A 21,338-nucleotide genomic window follows, 5' to 3' on the forward strand; every position below is an offset into this window, starting at 1 on the left:
CTCGTCCATTTTCTCCAGGGGAGCTGATTTCTATAATCTAGAGATGAGCTGTAACTCTCGGCATCTCCGTCCCGGCTCCGTCTTGGAGGTCAGTATGTATTTTTGCAAAATATGCCACACTCCTTGACTGCCTGCAGGTTTAAATACTGCTGTCTGCTTGCTGCCTGAATGGGTCTGGTGCTACAGTTGGATCTCCGGGGGGGTCCCTCCAGGGGATCTGGGCCTCGTACAACAGAACGCTAATGTTCTTTAATGGTTGCAGATGTTTTCTCCGTGGGAACTAATTGTTCGGGGAGAGTCTCTTGATGGTTCTGTCTTCTTCGAGAAGGTGACCCCCCTTCCAGCGAAAGAGAGGGAGCAGGGAAGGAGTCTGTGTGAGGAAACAGTTTGTATTGGTGAAGAGACAGGCAGACAGAGGAGGAGGAGGAGGAGGAGGAGGAGGAGGAGGAGGAGGAGGGAGGGGTAGAGGAGTTTGGATTTATATCTCCCCTTTCTCTCCTGTAAGGAGACTCAAAGGGGCTTACAATCTCCTTTCACTTCCCCCTCCCCCAACAAACACCCTGTGGGGTCGGTGGGGCTGAGAGAACGCCAAAGAACCGTGACTAGCCCAAGGTCACTCAGCTGACGATGTGTTGCAGTGCACAATCTAATCTGATTCACCAGATAAGCCTCTACAGCTCAAGTGGCAGAGCGGGGACTCAAACCCGGTTCCTCCAGATTAGAGTGCACCTGCTCTTAACTACTACGCTACGCTGGCTCTGTACCCACCCCCTTCCATCCACCATGGTGGGTGGATTCCCCAGATGGCTGCCATTAGAGTGGATTCTCCAATAGGCGGTTGCTATGTTGTGCCAGTAAGTGGAGGATTCTCGTGGGTGTGGGTGTGGGTGTGGGTGTGGGTGTGGGTGTGGGTGTGGGTGTGGGTGTGGGTGTGGGTGTGGGTGTGTGTGTATATATTCTTGGGTGGGGGGATTCTCGGCTGAGCAGTTCCAACCGAGCTGCCTCCTGCCGCTGGGATCCCAGCAGTGCAAATGGCGGCACAGGTAACACAGGTTCAGGTAACCCATTTCGGTGGGAGTGCAGAATCCGGCGGCTGAGTTTTTCCGCTCCAGGCACCCTGGCAGAGGCCCAGGCCTTAAACGCTCGTCCACCTGGGGCTCGTGGGCTCTCCGCCGCTCGCTGCAAATAACCACATTATCACCAGTCTCCAGCGTTGCCTTGTTAAAGAAGCGTCTGAGCCCTGCAATGCTGGGGACGGCTTCCCTGTCGGCAGAAGCCAAGAGTAATGATCCGTCGCCGCGAAGAAGGATTTCAGCGCCTGACGAGGAACCCGACGGGTTTTGCGCGGTAAATTTCCTGCCTGTCTGTTCGAGTAATCTTTTCTTCCCCCCAAAGGACGGCCGCTTTGCGATGCAGACGCCGTTCTAGACTTCCGCCTCCCTCCCAGTGCAGCGGGAGATGAAGCGTCTCCAGCTTTCCCACCTGTTCCTTCTCCCGTCTGATCATCCTTCCTCCCTGCCACCTGCTGCGGCAAGCCAAACTCCAGATGTGCTCACAGCAGGTGGAGGAGATGGGGGGGGAGGGAGAGCTTGGGGAGGGGGCGAGACAGGGCCCGAGAGTTTCAGGTGGGTTGCCATGCTAGTCTGTCGCCAAAGAACAAAATCTGAGACCTTAAGGGTCCACCAAATCGTCCAGGGTATATAAGTCTTGCAGATTCAGTGTGACTATAGGAGCAGCAGTGGCATAGGAGGTTAAGAGCTCGTGTATCTAATCTGGAGGAACCGGGTTCGATTCCCCGCTCTGCCGCCTGAGCTGTGGAGGCTTATCTGGGGAATTCAGATTAGCCTGTGCACTCCCACACACGCCAGCTGGGTGACCTAGGGCTAGTCACAGCTTCTCCGAGCCCCACCCACCTCACAGGGTGTTTGTTGTGAGGGGGGAAGGGCAAGGAGATTGTAAGCCCCTTTGAGACTCCTGCAGGAGAGAAAGGGGGGATATAAATCTAAACTCTTCTTCTTCTTCTTCTTCTTCTTCTTCTTCTTCTTCTTCTTCTTCTTCTTCTTCTTCTTCTTCTTCTTCTTCTATTGTCACATACAAATAGAATTAATTCCCATCAGTCGGGGTCGGAACGTGGAAAGAGGCCTCCACAAAGGAACTTCATGCTATCTACGAAAGGAGTTTTGGCTCATGGAAGCTTTTACCAAAGACGACATTGTGAGTCTTTAAGGTACTTTCAGAAAGCCAGCGTGGTGTAGTGGTTAAGAGCAGGTGGAGAACCGGGTTTGATTCCCCACTCCTCCACCTGAGTGGCAGACTCTTATCTGGTGAACTGGGCAGACTCTTATCTGGAGAACCGGGTTTGATTCCCCACTCCTCCACCTGAGTGGCAGACTCTTATCTGGTGAACTGGATTTGTTTCCCCACTCCTACGTTCCTGCTGGGTGACCTTGGACTAGTCACAGTTCTTCGGAACACTCTCAGCCCCACCTGCCTCACAAGGTGTCTGTTGTGGGGAGAGGAAGGGAAAGGAGCTTGTGAGCCACCTTGAGTCAGAAGAAGAAGAAGAAGAAGAAGAAGAAGAAGAAGAAGAAGAAGAAGAAGAAGAAGAAGAAGAAGAAGAAGAAGAAGAAGAAGAAGAAGAAGAAGAAGAAGAAGAAGAAGAAGAAGAAGAAGAAGAAGAAGAAGAAGAGGAGGAGGAGTTTGGATTTATATCCCCCCCTCCTGTAGGAGACTCAAAGGGGCTGACAATCTCCTTGCCCTTCCCCCCTCACAACAAACACCTGTGGAGGGCTGAGAGAGTCTGAGAAGCTGTGACTAGCTCCAAGGTCACCCAGCTGATGCGTGTGTGGGAGGTACAGGCTAATCTGAATTCCCCAGATAGCCCCTCCACAGCTCAGGCGGCAGAGTGGGGAATCAAACCCCGGTTCCTCCAGATTAGATACACAAGCTCTTAACCTCCTACGCCACTGCTGCTCCTTACAGGAGAGAAAGGGGGGATATAAATCGAAACTCTTCTTCTACTACTACTACTACTGGATTCAAATTTTGCCCTACTACAACAGGACCAGGAAGAACCCCTTTACTGAATCTGGACATTTTCGGAGATGCTAATGGAATCTGGTTCCAGGCAGGTAGCCATGTTGGTCAGTGGGAAAAGGACCAAGAGTTGTATCCGGCAGTCCCTTGCAGACCGACAAGATTTTTAGGCTATACGCTTTTGACAATCAAAACCTCCCTTCGTCAGAAACTAGCACGAATGGCAATCTCGGAGTCCTTATATCCGAAGGCGGGAAAGGTAGGCAGTCAGGACGCAAAGGCGCCACACAAAACGGAACCTGTTTGATAAGAATGCGGGGAGGGGGACTGGAATTTGGCAGGCCCTTTTGACTCCCATTTGCGGGGGCATTATCTTCCATCACGGGCTGGGAGTTTCAAGACGCTCCCTTGGAAAACACTGGGCTCAGCACTGTGTTCAGGAGGGGTCCTTTACAGACTGGCGCAACCACTCATGGTCTGATTTTGAGTTATTCCCCCCCCTTCAATGGGCCCGACAACGATGACAGAGCGGCGGAAGGCGTTTGAACGAGGCAGAAAACGGAGCCCGGAATTAGATCCGCTGATCTAATTCGTGATTTGTGTAAACACCCCGCTCTGCAGAGACGCCAGAGACTCCCCGTCCCTGCCTGCGTCTGCGGATGTTTCTAACTTAATATGTAATGACAAACAGCGGAGTCGGCAAGCGGCCCTGTGTGGTTTCTGACAGCGGAATTTGCGGCAAATGCTCTAAGCCGGAGACTGTCATTTTGCAGAATGCAAAGCGCGACGCCGGGCCTGTCAGGATCACGTTGGATTAGAACCAGGAGCTGGGGGTGGGGGGTGGGGGGTGTCAGGTCCTCTGAGACCCTGTTTGCGAATTCGAACACATGTACAATCCATGTTCAGTATGCAACTGATTTTTCTGTACACGTGAGCTGAGTAATGTCACATTCAGCACATCGACAGCTAAGCATGAAGTTTAAACGGCACATTTATCCGGGTCTTGGTCCCAGGTTTCCTTTGTAAAGGGGACGTGTGTCAGCCGTGTCTTACACATCCATGCAATATTAATATGCATTCACCGTAACAAGGTGTAGGGTTAGACTCTTAGGCCTCTTCCGCACACGCAAAATAATGCGTTTTCAAACCACTTTCACTGTTTGCAAGTGGATTTTGCTGTTCTTCACAGCTTCAAAGAGCGCTGAAAGCAGTTTGAAAGTGAATTATTCTGCATGTGCGGAATGAGGCACAGAATCATAGAGTTGGAAGAGACCCCCAAAGGCCATCAAGTCCAACCCTCTGCAATGCAGGAACACACAATCAAAGCAGTCCTGACATACGTTCATCCAGTTTAAAACCTCCAAAGAAGGAGACTACTAGAAGGAGTCCAACGAAGGAGATCTGGACACTATACTCCTATTGATATAGCCCAGAATCGCATTGGCTTTCTTGGCTGCCGCGTTACACTGCTGACTCACATTCAGTTTGTGGTCTACTAAGACTCCCAGACTCGCCAGCAGCGGGTTGGCAAATTCCTGCAGATTTGGGGGTGGGTCTGACAGGGTGGGGTTTGGTAGTTCAGAAGTGGAATGGCCTTCCGAGAGGGGGCGAGCACCCCCTCACTGGCCGTCTGCAAGCACTGGTGTATTTAGGGCGGGACAAACAAGAATGGGAGCCCCCGGGGCTACCTGCCTAGGGGTGCCCAAGCTGCTCCTTTGCAAAGCACAAAGCAGCAGCCACAAGGAGGGCTGGTCTACTCACCATTAAGGAGGAGGAGGAGGAAGAGGAGAAGGAGTTTGGATTTATACCCCACCTTTCTCTCCTGTAAGGAGACTCAAGGTGACTTACAAGCTCAACTTTCCCTTCCTCTTCCTAGCACAACAGATACCTTATGAAATAGGTGGGGCTGAAAGAGTCCTGAGAGAACTGTGTCTAGCCCAGGGGTCTGCAACCTGCGGCTCTCCAGATGTTCATGGACTACAAATCCCATCAGCCCCTGCCAGCATGGCCAACTTTGCCACAGGCTAGTCCAGGGGTCTGCAACCTGTGGTTCTCCAGATGTTCATGGACTACAAATCCCATCAGCCCCTGCCAGCATGGCCAACTTTGTCACAGGCTAGTCCAGGGGTCTGCAACCTGTGCTCTCCAGATGTTCATGGACTACAAATCCCATCAGCCCCTGCCAGCATGGCCAATTGGCCATGCTGGCAGGGGCTGATGGGAATTGTAGTCCATAACATGTGGAGTGCCAAACGTTCGCCACCACTGCCATAGAGTCCACCTCCCCAAACAGCCAATTGGCCATGCTGGCAGGGGCTGATGGGAATTGTAGTCCATGAACATCTGGAGAGCCGCAGGTTGCAGACCCCTGGACTAGCCTGTGACAAAGTCACCCAGCAGGGATGTAGGAGTGGGGAAACAAATCCAGTTCACCAGATAAGCCTCCGCCACTCAGGTGGGGACTCAAACCCGGTTCTCCAGATTAGACTCCACCTGCTCTTAACCACAACGCCACGCTGGCTGTGCAGGCTCAGTCTGGCCAGCCCAGAAGCCCACGTGGACTTGGGAGTCAGTGCACCGTGGGGCCCAGCCAAGCGGGGGGGGGGGGTGAGTTTTAGTGCTAGCCCGGGGTGCTGTTTTCCATAGATAGATACGCCCCTGCTTAGCCGCTGACAGGTGACTCCCAGCATGGGAATTACCAGGGTGAGGCCCGGCTGCGTGGCAGGGAAGGCTGCCTCTTTCCATCAGGCCTCGGAGCTGTGCAAATAACCTGGAGACCCTTTCAAGTGACTCTCAACGCGCTCTCCAGCGGCGGCTGCCGTTGACAAATGGGCCGCTGTCTTGCCAGTGACAGATGACACATCCCACAGGAGAGGAGCTCTTTCCCGGCTGGCGGAGAGGAATCGCAGCCCAATCTGTGCAGACAAGAGGCAAGGGGAGTTCTGGGGGATGCCGGCCTCGGTGGGAATGGGGTACAGAGGAGGGAGAGGAGACCCAGGGGTCTTTGGGATGCTGGAAACGTTTCACCTGTCAAAGGAAATCTGCCTTTGAAGCTCTTTGAGAGCTGCGGGCCCCTGCAACCCGGCTGGCGAGGAAAGAACTCGGCAGTGGCTCAGAGACGTTTTTATTAGTCGGTTCGTCGGTATTACAGCCCCCCCAGAAACAGAACAAACGTTGGTTGTGGTGGGTTTTCCGGGGGGCTGTGTGGCCATGGTCTGGTAGATCTTGTTCCTAACGTTTCACCTGCATCTGTGGCTGGCATCTTCAGAGGCGTAGCACAGAGTTTCAGCGACAGGCTGCCGCTACAGTGTTTTGTGTAGTGGTTAAGAGCAGGTGGGTTCCAAACTGGAGAACCAGGTTTGATTCCCCACTCCTCCACCCGAGTGGCGGAAGCTTAATCTAGTGGACCCGATGTGTTTCCGCACTCCTGCATCCCTGCTGGGTGACCTTGGGCTAGTCACAGTTCTCCCAGAACTCTCTCAGCCCCACCTGCCTCACACGGTGTCTGTTGTGGGGAGAGGAAGGGAAAGTGAACTTGTGGGGTTACCTTGAGTCTCCTTACAGGAGAGAAAAGTGGGATATAAATCCAAACTCTTCTTCTTCTGTGTATTGTCGAAGGCTTTCACAGCCTGAATCACTGGGGAGTCGTGGGGTTTCCTGGCTGTATGGCCGTGGTCCAGTAGCATTTTCTCCTGACATTTTGCCTGCATCTGGAGATGCCAGCCACAGATGCAGGCAAAACGCTGTGGAGAAAATGTTTTCTGGCTGTCCTTGGGCAATCCCATGCTGTGCGGCTGGAAATCCTCCTCTTGGACACCTCCTCCTCCTCCTCCTCCTCCTTTCCAGTGTGTTTTTAAATTACCCCACTTTCCCTCTGCACTTGGGCTTCCTCTGCGTGTGTGGCTCCGCCTCCAGTCATTTTGTAGATGGCCCCGCCTCCTGCCTCAGCCATCTTGTCCTTGAGGTCATGACCCTGAACTCCAAACGTGCCCACCGGCTCAAAAAGTTTGGGGAGCCCTTGGCTAGAAGTTAGCAGAGTAAATTATACACACAACATGTCCTCAGCCCATGTGTTTATAGAGGTGGACAGAAACTTTTATTATTTCGTTTGTTTGATCAGTACTTTTTAAGTTTTGGGGGGAAGGCCCTTGGCCATGGAAAATATAGTCCGTAGATAAGTCCCAGCAGGGGTAGTTTGGCTCTGTGATTAACCAGGAAATTTCGCTGATGGAACTCGCTGCCAAAGGGCTGCTGAGAGCAAGCTGAGCTGATGTCAGGGGGATTGTATCTAGTTGATCGAGAGGCATTGCTAGCTCAGTGTAATTGCTACAAGATCTATGTAGCCAGCCTGCTATATGTTTCCACTGCTGTTCCGGGGTATTCTTTCCTTGATCTCTTGCTTTATGGCTTCACACGCTGAGCAGATAACTAGGCTCACCCCTGACACCTGCTTGGTCTCATTAAGAGGAAGCGGGGATTGTTTTCTAAAGCTTGTTCCATGAGGGCAAGATGCCAGGGTGGCTTCTATCGCTATCCGTAGTCACAACTCCCGGAGGCACCTTGTAGGCTCCAAACTTTCAAGCACCTCCTTGGGGAGATTGGAGGGGGGACTATCATGAGAATAAAGGGGGTAGCCACAGCCAGGTTTGCCCGAAGTGGGTGCTTCGATGCCAATCAATAAGCGCTGTTGATCAACAATACAGAGTCCGTTTGTTGTTTCACGGTTCGAGACCTAACTGCTGACTGCCAGGGCACTTAGTTCAGCATTCCCCTGGATTCTCCCATTGTCCCTGATGAAGGAATGCCCTGGATCCTAATTGTGGCAAGGTGGAAAGGATGCAATACTTGACCAAATATTAGGGTTTGGAGATGAATGCCAGCTCCACCTGCGGGGCCATAGATTCCTTGCCCCCAGGCATTTGAGATCTACGGAATCCCTTTCTCTGTACACCATCAGAAGGAGAAGAAGAAGAAAAAGGAGGAGGAGGAGGAGGAGGAGGAGGAGGAGGAGGAGGAGGAGGAGGAGGAGGAGGAGGAGGAGGAGGAGGAGGAGGAGGAGGAGGAGGAGAAGAGCGAGAAGCAGAAGAAGAAGAGAGGAGGGAGGAGGAGGAGGGAGGAGGAGTTTGGATTTATATCCCCCTTTCTCTCCTGCAGGAGACCCAAAGGGGAGCTGACAATCTTCCTTGCTCCTTCCCCCCTCACAAACAAACACACCCTGTGAGGTGGGTGGGGAGCTGAGAGAGCTCCCAAGAAGCTGTGACTAGCTCCAAGGTCACCCAGCTGGCATGTGTGGGAGTGCACAGGCTAATCTGAATCCCCCAGATAAGCCTCCACAGCTCAGGCGGCAGAGCTGGGAATCAAACCCGGTTCTGCCAGATTAGATATACGAGCTCTTAACCTCCTACGCAGTGGCCATTCACATTTCCCCAGGGTTCACGTCTCCTCTACTGATGGTGGACATCCTTGAACAAGTGATGCAACAGAACTTCCTGCTTCAATAGCGCCACCTGCTGACATTCCAAACACACGCAGCACTTCAAGGTACTTCGGAGCTGCTCGGTTAACTCTAGGGCACATGAACGGAGGCGTTTGAAGGTGGAGATCTAGACGGTCGACTAAGGATAGAGGGAAGGGACGGCCCAGAAAGAAGACGGCTAGCTGGGGAGAGGAAGACGTTTCGCAGTTGGCCAGGAAAGAAAGCGGGGTGGAGATCGATTCATGTGTGAAAGGACTCTGGGAACAATGTGGAAGGAAAGGAGATTCAAAGAGCAGCGATTGCTTTGGAACAGGGGTACCTGAAAAGAAACAGAAAGAGAGTGAAGTACTTAGCAGGACGGAGAGAAAAAAAGGGGTTTTGGTGAGTGATAAGTTGGTGGGGGGAATATAGAAGAAGAAGAAGAAGAAGAAGAAGAAGAAGAAGAAGAAGAAGAAGAAGAAGAAGAAGAAGAAGAAGAAGAAGAAGAAGAGCAAGAAGAAAGGAGGAGGAGGGAGGAGGAGGAGGGAGGAGGGGAGGAGGAGGCGAGGAGGAGGAGGAGGAGGAGGAGGAGGAGGAGGAGGAGGAGGAGGGGGGGGAGGAGGTTGGATTTATACCCCACTTTTCTGTCCTGTAAGAAGACTCAGGATGGCTTACAAGCTCCTTTCCCTTCCTCTCTGCACAACAGACACCTTGTGAAGTAGGTGGGGCTGAGAGAAGTTCTGAGAGAACTGTGACTGGCCCAAGGTCACCCAGAAGGAATGGAGGAGTGCAGAAACACATCTGATTCACCAGATAAGCCTCTGCCACTCAGGTGGAGGAGTGGGGAATCAAATTCCCCGGTTCTCCAGATTAGAATCCACCTGCTCTTAACCACTACACCCCCCCCCCCCGACTTTCTAGATTGCTGAGTTGTACCACCTGGCCTCCAGTTGCCCACCACCGAGCCTAAAAAGGGAAGTGCGTGAATAACACCAGTGGCCGTGGCATGGGACAACAATGGGGGACTCGTTCTGGCAAACAGCCACTTGCTCGTCAAAACTATAGGTCAATAAAGGGCATGGGTTGGCCCTCACCTTCTCCATTCACTCCAGTCTGAACGCAAAACACCCAATTCACCTGTGCACAATATTGTCCTGCTGTTAACGTCATAGAGCAGTGGTGGCGAACCTATGGCACTCCAGATGTTCATGGACTACAATTCCCATCAGCCCCTGCCAGCATGGCCAATTGGTCATGCTGGCAGGGGCTGATGGGAATTGTAGTCCATAACATCTGGAGCGCCAAAGAATTGCCACCACTGTCATAGAGCAACAGCTGAGTGTTAGTAAACACTCGCCCTCCCATTCTGTCAAAATCACTGATTGTTCCAAAACTTCCCTGTGTTTTGGGTCCTGCCCCGTCTGTGGAAGGCCCATTCGTTTCAGTGGAAGAGGCCCTGAGCATGTGGTTTTCCCCACGAGGTCAGTCCAAAAGCCGCACTCCTTGAGCTGATTTTAACAAGTAGCAACTCCACTGAGAAGGCCACGCTTTTAGGATCACCATCGTCCCTTCTAAACCAGGCAGGCATATCAATCCTGCCTGCAGAAACACCCCTGGAACTGAGCAGGGCCCACCTTCTTTCACGTTCCTTTGGTGCAATTCGCACTCGGTGCCACTCGAAGTTGCCCTGGATGATTTTCTGGGCTGGTTTCTCTCATTACCCGCCAGCTGGGCTTCCGCGGTGGCCGAAGAAAGCGAAGCTGTGGTCACAGAAATGTTCCGAGGCTGTTTTCTTTCTCACTCCTTTCTCAACCATACGGGCATAACGGGCATAGCAGGCCTACCTGGTGGCACAGCGCTGGATGGACAATTCCCAAGCATCACGTGACTGGCAAGTGCTACGAGCCCCGTAAAAGGTCACACAGCTGCCAAGCAGTGTTCGTACTGTCAGATAGGAGGAGGCACAGACAGGCCTCCATGTGAGGTCAGATGTGCCCGCAGGGTTGGCAGGTATGAAGAGCAAAGCCCAGCTGGAAACGCAGCTGTCTCGCCGCGTTCCCTCTTGGCGTGCCAGTGGGCAAGCGCTTCTGCAGGTGTACCTCGCATTCCCCCCCCCTATTAATATTCAGACCCTTTTGATTTAGCCGGAGCAGAGCGACACCCGCTATAATTGATGGGCTATAAATCTCCACCAGCGACACCCGCCAAGGCAGGCAGTACTTATGGAGGGGATTCATCTGCAATGCAGCGCTGTGTTCCCGATTGGATTCAATCTGGATATTGGAAATGGGGTGGGGGCACAAGGGGGGGGGGAAGAGAAGGAGGGGCGATCAAACTCCCAAAGTCCACGCCCAGATTCACTCTGTGCGCCAGATGCGTGCCCAGACACACCAAGGCACTCTCCAATATCTCCAGCCACCCCATTCACAGTCTCCTAAAGGTCACACACCTGGACGGCTTCCCCGGGGACTAGCCTCCCCCTGAAGGAGATCATCCTAAAGTGGGAAAGCAACTAGAGGTCCTCTAGTCCACCCCTCTGCCGGTTTCAAGGGGCTCCTCCCGTTCCCGAGCGCGCCTACCTGTCCGGGCCACGGGCAGAAAGGCGGGGCGTCGCGGGAGACACTTCAGGGGGACTCCGAGGAGTGGCAGCTGTCAATCCGGAAGCGGCCCCCGAGCAGAGTGGGTGTCTCCTCCCCCCCAGCCCTTGTGGGGGTCCTGAGTTCCGGGATCTATCCAGACCCTGAAGCCACAGTGGTCTCCGACCCCGGGGGGTGGGGGTCCCACCCCAATTCACCTTCCCCCTCCTCTTTCTCCCCCCCTCCCCCAATCCCTGCCCTTTCTGGGGGCCAATCCCAAGTCTCCCCTTGGCCCCGCCGGCTGGCCCTGTGGGGGCGGGGATCGGGGCCTCTCTCCGCCCGGTTGGAGGGAGATGAGGTCAGACTTTTGAGCCCGGGCTCGGCGGGGCCAATTTGCATCTGGCTCGGGCGGCTTTTCCTCCGCCCCCTCCCCCCGGCGGGAGGGGAGGGGAGGGGAGGGGAGGGGCGGGCGGGCTGGAGGCGCGCGCCGGGAGGGGCTGAGACCCGGGCGAAGCCCCCTCCCCAGCAGCCGGCCGGCCGGCGGCAGCTCCGATCTGGGCGCTCGCAGGTGCCACGCGGGGAGGGGGCGCAGCGCCCAGGGCTCCCTGCTGCTGCCAAGGCGCACGGGCACTGCCAAGGGGAGGCTGGCACCGGCGGCGCTCCGGGTCGGCGCCGCTTCACTTGTGGGGTAAGCGATCGGCGGGGGCGGGGGCGGTGGGGGGAGCGAAGGGGGCTCCTTCCGCCGATCTCCGGGCGGGGGACCCGGCCCCGATCCCGAGCCAGGCGCCCGAGGAGGCGCTTTGGAGAGCCCGGCAACTTTGCTGCGCCGCCGAGAGCGCAACAGATCGCCGGAGAAGGGAAGGGAAGGGAAGGGAAGGGGGCGGGGGGGGTTTGGAGGCGCCGTTCTGAAATGGGATGGAGGGGGGGGGGGGAATCGGGCCTGGGTCTTCCTTCCTCCTGCGGGAAAGACCGGGGGTGGCTCGGCCAAGGCGGCGCAAAAGCCGCGGAGGGGGGCAATGGAGGAGGCGGGAGGGGGGCGCGACGCTCTCCGCGGTGGGGGGGGGCGCAGGTGGAGCCCCCCCGCCCTTGAGAAGGAAGGCCGGGGAAGGTGGAAGGGTCCCTTCCCGAAGTCGCCGGGACCTCCCCCCCCCCGTACCCCCCTCCCCCCGGTGTTCAGGTCTCTCCATAAAGAAAGTGGCCACGGACCCCCCTCGGAAGGCATCCCGTCGTCTGGCCTTGGGGGGACCAGCGGGGGAAAGTTGAAGGCTGGCCGGCGGAGGGGCGGGCGCTTTTATTCAGCCCCCCCCCCCCCGGTTGCCCTGCCAAGCCGGGCGTGAAAAGCCCGGGTCCAGCGTTGTCGCCCCCCCCCCCTCAAATAACTCTTGTGGGCGATCGACCACCAGTGGCTAGAAATAGCCAAGGGACGGGCGGGTGGGGGGGGGAGGGAGGGGGGGGGAATCGAGACTCGCCCCCCCCCCCGGCTGCGCTCTGCCTGTTGACCGGGGTCCCACCCCGCCCCTCCCTTGAAAAAAAACCTTTTAGCAGCCGCTCAATAAAGGCGGGGGGTGGGGGGGGGGTGGGGAGAGAACAAAGCAGAAAGAGCCAAGATCAAAGGAGAGGCGCTTAGAACTGACCGCCGGGAGGTCACCCAACACTCCCCCCCCCCACGCTTCAAGTTCCCGGGCGGAGCGACCCCTCCCCCCCCCGTGAGATGCGGCGAAGTTGCCAGCCAGCCCCGCCCCCCCCCCCCGGAAAAAGAGCTCCCGGTTCGTCCCTGGGTTGGTCCATTTTACCCCCCCGGCGGGCCAGTGAATAACCTCTCCGGGTCTTCGCAGGCGGGCGAGGGCCGGCCAAGGGGCGAGGTGGGGGGTGGGCGCAGTGAAGCCCCTGCAGGCAAAGGCTTCCGGGCAGGCAGGATTCGGGTCGGAACCGGACCCGGACTGAGCAGAGCCTCTGGCCGGGAAGCGCTTCGGAGGCCGGGGGCGTGCGCGTCTCTCCGCCCCCTCCCTCCTCCGTCCCAGCCTTCACCCCTTCTTGATCTGTTGGGGGGGGGGTGTCCATCATCTTCATCATCCCAGAAAGAGGCGCTCTCTGTCTCCCTTGGCAGATCTGCCTTTTAATGGGGGGTGGAGGGCGCGTGGGATCCGAGAACTGGGGGGGGGGGTCATCTGGTAGCCCCACGGTTCTCAGGTGGCGTTTTGGGAAAAGGGGACAGGTGCCTTTTGTGCCCCAAGGAGCCTGGGCGATTTTTCTGGCGAAGGGAATAGACGCGGGGGGGGGGGGGGGGGTGCTTTGCTCTCCTTATGTTAAAGCTCCCCTTGTATTAAAGTGTTTTGCAGAGCCCCCCACCTGCAACAAAGGAGATCGCCACCTGCCCAGGTACACCCACCGCAAAGAGGGATTCCCCAGCTACCTGCCAAAGAAGACCCCCCCCCCCCCAACCAGCCATGGACCGCAGCCGGCCCGGTCGCCTCTCTTGAGCGCCCCCTGCTGGACAGCAGCGGCAGCGCCATGGCCGCCCAGTGACCCCTGACCTCTGCCCACTGAACCCTGCCAGCATGGAGAAGACCTACTCCCTGACGGCCCACTACGACGAGTTCCAGGAGGTCAAGTACGTGAGCAAGTACGGGGGCGGCGCCACCTTGCCCAACGGCTTCAACTTGCAGCTGGGCACCTCCGGGCCCAAAAAGCCACGCAGCGGCCTGCCCCGCTGGAGCCAGCGGGAGATCTGCCTGCTCTCGGGGCTGGTCTTCGCGGCGGGGCTGTGCGTCATCTTGGGCTGCATCCTGGTGCTAAAGTACCTGGCGGCTGAGCACGACGCCTACTGCCTGGAGGGATGCCAGGAGAGGAAGGCCTTCGTCAAGGCGTCCCGGTTCATCGGCAGCAACATCGACCCCACCATCGACCCCTGCAAAGACTTCTACTCCTTTCTCGGCCCACCTGCGGAGAGGGTGGCTCGCGCCCGGCCACGCCATCCCCTTCGAGGACAAACTCATTCACGGCACTTCATCGCGCCGCCATCAGCTGAGAACAGAGCGAGGGAGAAACTGCAGCAGCTGCTCATGCGTCCCGTGCGGCGGGGCTACCGGGCCTCGGCTGAGCGCAAAGTCAAGGAGTTCTTCCAGTCCTGTCTGGACATGGCCGAGATCGACCGGCAGGGTGCCCGGCCCATGCTGGAGGTCATTGAGGATTGCGGCGGGTGGGACATGGCCCTGACGGGCAGGCAGGCCCGCTGGGATTTCAACGAGCTCCTGTACAAGACGCAGGGGGTCTACAGCACTGCCGTCTTCTTCTCGCTCACCGTCAACCTGGACGACAAGAACTCCTCGCGCTACGTCATCCGGGTAAGTCGGTCGTCCCTGCGAGCGCGACTTCGAGCGGGGGTGTCCCCAACCTGGCCGGGTGGGGGTTTTGCCCAGCGAGGCTCCGGATTGGCTACTGGAGATTTGATTGACGGCTCAGATTGCTTTGACAGCGGCTGCCGCCACCGCACAGGGCTCTTCGCTGTGTGACTGAAGGTAAGGTGCCCACCTTCGAAAGTGCTGCTACCTTCGAATGGTTTCGGCAGACTGGGGCTCGTTCCGCACATGCAGAATAATGCACTTTCAAACTGCTTTCAGTGCTCTTTGAAGCTGTGCGGAATAGCAAAATCCACTTGCAAACAGTTGTGAAAGTGGTTTGAAAATGCACTATTTTGCGTGTGCAGAAGGGGCCTGGAAGAGGTTGGGAATCCCAGGCATAGATTCAGGCCTCTTCCGCACATGCAGGATAATGCACTTTCAATCCACTTTCAATGCACTTTGCAGCTGGATTTTACTGAGCGGAATAGCAAACTTTACTTGCAAACGATTGTGAAAGTGGATTGAAAGTGCTTTATTCTACATGTGCGGAAGGGATCGCAGTCTCAATGATTACTTTTGCCTCAGAACCAATCCTTGGGCTAAGTCACTGTGAAGGCCAGTCATGTCCCGTGGGGCCCTGAGCAAACTGAGCACCGGTCTGCAAACACCTGAATTTGCCTGCATCCATAGGTGATCCATAGGTGATCAGACCAGGTGCTCGGGAGCAACAGCCACAGAAGGCCATTGCTTTCACCTCCTGCATGTGAGCTCCCAAAGGCACCTGGTGGGCCACTGCGAGTAGCAGAGAGCTGGACTAGAGGGACTCTGGTCTGATCCAGCTGGCTTGTTCTTGTGTTCTTATGTTCTTATGTTCATAGCTACAGGGATAGTGTATGTGAATCCCTGAGTTACCTATGAATCTTCAGTACACGCTTTTCCACTCTCTTTTTGTTTTCCCTTGACCTCGTGTGTGAACGCTTTCTCTCTGCTGCCTAGTCCACCTCACAGGGTTGTTGTTAGGATAAAGTGAAGGACTGGAGACCTACCTATGTTACAGTATGTTACAGTGAGTTCCTCGAAGGAAGAACAGGGAGCAAAAACAAATACACACATGTGCTGACATGGATGGTCCACGTTCTCCTAGTTCCATGGTGGCGAACCTTTAGCACTCCAGATGTTATGGACTACAATTCCCATCAGCCCCAGCCAATTGGCCATGTTGGCAGGGGCTGATGGGAATTGTAGTCCATAACATCTGGAGTGCCAAAGGTTCGCCACCACTGTCCTAGTTTAAACAGATCTGTTAAGCTAAGCAGGGTCGGTCATGGTTAGTACTCAGATGGGAGACCCCCAAGGAACACTATGAGAAGAGTTTGGATTTATATCCCCCCTTTCTCTCCTGCAGGAGACTCAAAGGGGCTGACAATCTCCTTGCCCTTCCCCCCCTCACAACAAACACCCTGTGAGGTGGGTGGGGCTGAGAGAGCTCCGAGAAGCTGTGACTAGCCCAAGGTCACCCAGCTGGCGTGTGTGGGAGTACACAGGCTAATCTGAATTCCCCAGATAAGCCTCCACAACTCAAGCGGCAGAGCTGGGAATCAAACCCGGTTCCTCCAGATCAGAATGCGCCTGCTCTTAGCCACTGCTCTTAGCCACTACGCCACTGCTGCCGGGGAAGCCAGTGGCCAACCACCTTTGGTCTGTTGCCTTAAAACCCTACAGGGTTGTTGCAAGTCGGCTGTGATTTGGTGACACTTTACATACAGACATACGTGTGTACGTACTACCAATGTCTTTCTAGAGTGTTTATGAATGGGCACATTTCCCGTGCCTGTCTGAGGCTACACTGCCAAGAATGCTTTCCCGGAAGTAAAATCTATTGCATAAAAACAGGACTTACCTCTGAGTAGACCCCCTCCCAAGGGTGTTCCCAAAGTCTATTCGCGTCGAAATCAGAGAAGGCGCAGGTGAGAAACGTCTCTCTCTGGCCAACGTGGGGTTAATTTTTGTTTCTTTCTAACGCGGTGAGAGATCTCCACGCAAACCTCCACTCAGCCGTGAGCGGTAACTTTGGGCCGCTCACATTCTTCCGTCGTAACCTACCTGGCAGGGTTGTCGTGAAGATAAAACGGAGGCAGAGGGGAGCATGGAATCTATCTTGCAGGGAGACTGGAAAATAAGTGTGTCAGGTACAGATCTTCGGAAGTGAAAGCACAGCCCTGAAGAGGGGAACGTTCCACCACCACACGGGGCTATTTGGGTCAATTCTGGCCACCTTTTGCCCATCAGACACATAAAAAGAAGAAGAGTTGGGTTTATATCCCCCCTTTCTCTCCTGTAAGGAGACTCAAAGGGGCTTACAATCTCCTTGCCCTCCCCTCAACAAACACCCTGCGAGGTGGGGGGGGGGGACTGAGAGAGCTCCAAAGAACTGTGACTAGCCCAAGGTCACCCAGCTGGCATGCACAAACTAATCTGGTTCCCCAGATAAGCCTCCCCAGCTCAAGTGACAGAGCGGGGAATCAAACCTGGTTCTCCAGATTAGAGCGCACCTGCTCTTAACCACTACGCCACGCTGGGTCTTTAAGCAGCTGTCGCTTGGCTCATAGGTAGCTTGTGAAGTTCCAGAGAGCTCAGGCAGGAAAACTAATCCCAGGGAGAAACTTTGTGCCCAATTGTGTGCCTTGCTAACAAAACAAAACACACCCACACACACACACACAAAATAGAGGCTATTTACCCACATGTGGTCCCCTTCGCATTGATCCTAAGTTCCGTTTGGGTTTGATTTTCAGTTACACCTGCGTTTCCTCCTTGTTGGCCGGGCCTCTTCCTTTCAGATCAGAAAATCTGGTTTCCAAAACCTCGGAAACGGCGCCTTTTCTTCTCTTTTTGCAGGGAAAGCGAAGGAGATCAGCAGGTGTTTGGCTTGGGGGGGGGGGTTCCTTGCTTCCCACCCGCTCCACATTGCAACAGACAGTTCCTCCCACGTTTGGGTTACCATTTCAGAATGCTCCGAAGGGCTTTCTTTTTAAAATAAAATAAAATAACCCACACTGTAAAACTGACAAGAAACTAGCAAGGTTGAGCAAAGTAACCCTTATTTATAGCATGGCACAAAGGCAACGTGTGTGTGTGTGTGTGTGTGTGAGAGAGAGAGAGAGAGAGAGAGAGTGTGTGTGTGAGAGAGAGAGTGTGTGTGTGTGTGAGTGTGTGTGACTAGAGACCCCCCTCAGGAGGAAGCAAAATGGGATTCATTTCTCTTCCCCCCCCCCCCCGCCCCGATTATTGAAACTGCATTGATAAAACAGCTACCGGCTGATTCAAGTAATTATGACGGTGGGCTGGATCCAGCCATCTTGAGAGCCAGCGCGGTGTAGTGGTTAAGAACAGGAGGATTCTAATCTGGAGAACCGGGTTTGATTCCCCACTCCTCCACCTAGGTGGCAGAGGCTTATCTGGTGAACCTGACATGTTTCTGCACTCCTACATTCCTGCCGGGTGACCTTGGGCTAGTCCCAGTCCTCTCTGAACTCTCTCAGCCCCACCTGCCTCACAAGGTGTCTGTTGTGGGGAGAGGAAGGGAAAGGAGCTTGTCAGCCACCTTGAGTCTCCTTACAGGAGAGAAAGGTGGGCTATAAACCCAAACTCTTCTTCTTCCTCTTCCTTCTGAAATGGTCTCACCCCCTTCTCTTCCTTTCTGTATCTCCGGCCCCATGCGACTTTTGTCACACTGATCCTTTGTAGGTTTCTTCATGATCGTTGGGGATCCGTCCTCCCCTTTCAGCGTTAGAAATGTGGGATGGATCCAAGCCAGTATCTCGCATGCTACAAAAATGGCCCCAAGTCTTAAACCCAGGGCACAAACCATTAGATTCGGAAGTCACTGCCACGTTCGGGCGACCCTGGGGGGTTTTCAAGAAAAGAGTGGTTCATAAATGATTTGCCCTTGCTTGCCTCTGCGTAGCAACCCCGGACTTCCTTGGGGGCCTCCCACCCAAGTAATAACCAGGGCACTCTGCTTTGCTTCTAAGATCTGGTGGTATCTGGTTGGCCTGGGCCATGCAGGTCAGGGCAAGACGGCCTTCAGCAGTGTTTTCCACCTACTAACCAGGGTCGGTTTTCCAGCCAAAGTGGCCAAGCGATTGTTGTGTGGGTTTTCCGGGCTGTGTGGCCGTGGTGTCGTGGTTTTAGCTCCTAACGTTTCTCCCACCACGGTGGCTGGCGTGTTCAGAGGCATGTTTCTCTCCACGGCCCAGCGGGTCTTTGTGGAGTTGCGCAGTTGGGAGGGTGCCAAGACACTGCGGAGACTCCGTTTGCGCCGGGGACGGGCGGGTGATCGGTCATCCCTTCCCACACCTGTGCTGACACGGGCTTGAATCCCACCGAATGAGACCTCGGCCCAGAAAAGGGGGGGTCTACCTTGCTCAGGGCAGCCAAGATACCTGGAATCTTCCCCGTCCCGTACCTCTTTTCACAGATGACTCCCCCCAATTAAGAAATCCAGATTTTCCAGCTTGTGATGAATGAATGCATCAGCGGACGGATCGATGCTTTCCGGCCCTAATTAGCAACACGTATTTGCATTTGAGGGAACAGGTTGGGAGCCTCCGGCTGCTTTGCCGGCAAAATGAGATCTTTATACCCGGAGTGGACCAATTCCTCGGCCCGTTGATAGGTGAACCGACATCCGAGGAACCTGACGCCAAGTCGGATCCTTGAAATATTCAGTTTTGACGGACAGCGGCTCGCCTCGGTTGGGCAGCGATTATTCATAGGTTTGCTACTCGGGAGGGCTTTTTAATTGGCGGTTGAGCGTCTCTGTGCGACGCAGGTGCTCTGAAATCAATGCCCTGTTCCTTTTGTGCAGAACTATTTGGTTTGGAAGGAGAGGGGGTGCACCGTTGAAGGCCCCGTGGCTTCCCCATGTGGCCCGACGACACCGAGGTCCCTTCCGCACACGCAAAATAATGCACTTTCGATCCACTTTCACAATGGTTTGCAAGTGGATTTTGCTCTTCCGCACAGTAAAATTCAGCAGCGAAGTGCATTGAAAGGGGATCGAAAGTGCATTGTTCTGCATGTGCGGAAGAGGCCCAAGCAATGTGCGTGTCGCCGACGTGCTGCTTTGAACATGACTGGTAGGGAAAAATAACACCAACACCTCAGCCAAGCTATGGTGACCTGGTCAAGTGATCAAGGCAAGAAGTGGCTGGCCATTGCCTGCACTACACACCAACCCTGGACTTCTTAGGTTGTCTCCCATCCAAGGATTAACCATGGCCAACCCTGCTTAGCTTCCGAGATCCCCCCTTTCTCTCCTGCAAGGAGACTCAAAGGGGCTTACAAACAAAGGAGCAGCAGTGGCGTAGTGGTTAAGAGCAGGTGTGCTCTAATCTGGAGGAACTGGGTTTGATTCTCGGCTCTGCTGCTTGAGCTGTGGAGGCTTATCTGGGGAACCAGATTAGCCTGTACACTCCAACACACACCAGCTGGGTGACCTTGGGCTAGTCACAGTTCTTCGGAGTTCTCTGTCTCACCCACCTCACAGGGTGTTTGTTGTGAGGGGGGAAGGACAAGAAGATTGTAAGCCCCTTTGAGTCTTCTACAGGACAGAAAGGGGGGATATAAATCCAAACTCTTCTTCTTCTACAGATAGTTGGAGTTCAGGTTTGATTTCCAGTTCTCACCTGTACCAGGTTTGTTTCCCTTTCCCCGCTCCTCCATATGAAGTTTGGTGACCTTGGGCCAGTCACAGTTCTCTCAGAACTCTCTCAGCCCACCTGCCTCACAAGGTGTCCGTTGTGGGGAGAGGAAGGGAAAAGGAGATTGTGAGCCCCTTGAGTCTCCTTACAGGACAGAAAGGAGGGGTATAAATCCAAAGGAGGGGTATAATCCTCCTCCTCTTCCTCTTCCTCTTCCTCTTCCTCTTCCTCCTCCTCCTCCTCCTCCTCTTCTTCTTCTTCTTCTTCTTCTTCTTCTTCTTCTTCTTCTTCTTCTTCTTCTTCTTCTTCTTCTTCTTCTTCTTCTTCTTCTTCTTCTTCTTCTTCTTCTTCTTCTTTTTTCCCCCTCACAACAAACACCCTGTACGTTGGAAAGTCACATCCGACCCTGGGAATAGCTTAATGATTTTTGTGATGCCCAGATTCGGGGAAGAGTGCAAGTCTCGGCTCTGACTCATTCACACTGGATCCAGATGCCCAGATCTCTCAAAGGCCCTTGTGTAAACCAATTACTGTCCTGGTTATATCCATCACCTCTTCTGGATTGACAGTTGCCGGTGGTTTCCCTGACCCAGTTAGCCTGATCTATGTATTGTTGAAAGCGTTCACAGCCAGAATTAACTGGCTGTTGTGGATCTTTTGGGCTGTGAGGCCGTGGTCTGGTACTTTTTTGCTCCTGACGTTTCGCTCGCAAATGCAAATGCCAGACCACTGCCACACAGCCTGGAAAACCCACAATGGCCCAATCTGGCCAGACCTCAGAAGTTAAGCAGGCGGGGCCGTAGCCACAATGGTGCAAAAGGGGGCGGGGCCCCCTCAATCATCTGTCATACTCTGCTAATCAGCACGAGGGTTGGTGTGCAAACCCAACAGGAGTCTCTCAAGTGTGAATTCTCAATGTGAAAAAAGGAAGAAGAGAACGTTAAAATGGTGTGAATCCTCTCATAAATCTTCCAGATGTGAATCTGCTCTGCAATCGATTAGAACAGGATTAGAAGTGAGCAGGGCCGAAGGGCCCTAATCGAAAAAGCCTGGGGGCGGGATGGAATAGGCTGACCGAAACTTTTTTGTACTTTTCTCATTTCTATAATCCTAGGTCTATTGCATTGCTTGTTAGACCCCTTACGCTATTCAATTGTGTTGCTTTATACCATGTACACACCTTGAGTCTCAAGTACAACATGGGTAAATAAATAATGAAGCACAA

The 21,338-nt window shown here is 54.5% G+C and overlaps 1 protein-coding gene across 1 annotated transcript in view; it reads left to right on the forward strand.

Moving 5' to 3' along the window:
- Nucleotides 1-11,576: 11,576 nt before the first annotated feature.
- ECEL1 (endothelin converting enzyme like 1) overlaps nucleotides 11,577-21,338 on the forward strand; it is a 100,407-nt gene continuing 90,645 nt past the window's right edge. Inside the window, 4 exon segments of the mRNA XM_048505946.1 lie at nucleotides 11,577-11,755; nucleotides 13,397-13,997; nucleotides 13,999-14,073; nucleotides 14,076-14,411. Coding sequence (XP_048361903.1) covers nucleotides 13,626-13,997; nucleotides 13,999-14,073; nucleotides 14,076-14,411 — 783 coding nt within the window. The 5' untranslated portion in view covers nucleotides 11,577-11,755; nucleotides 13,397-13,625.

This window comes from Sphaerodactylus townsendi, linkage group LG08 (assembly GCF_021028975.2).
Source record: "Sphaerodactylus townsendi isolate TG3544 linkage group LG08, MPM_Stown_v2.3, whole genome shotgun sequence".
NCBI classification, from domain to species: domain Eukaryota; kingdom Metazoa; phylum Chordata; class Lepidosauria; order Squamata; family Sphaerodactylidae; genus Sphaerodactylus; species Sphaerodactylus townsendi.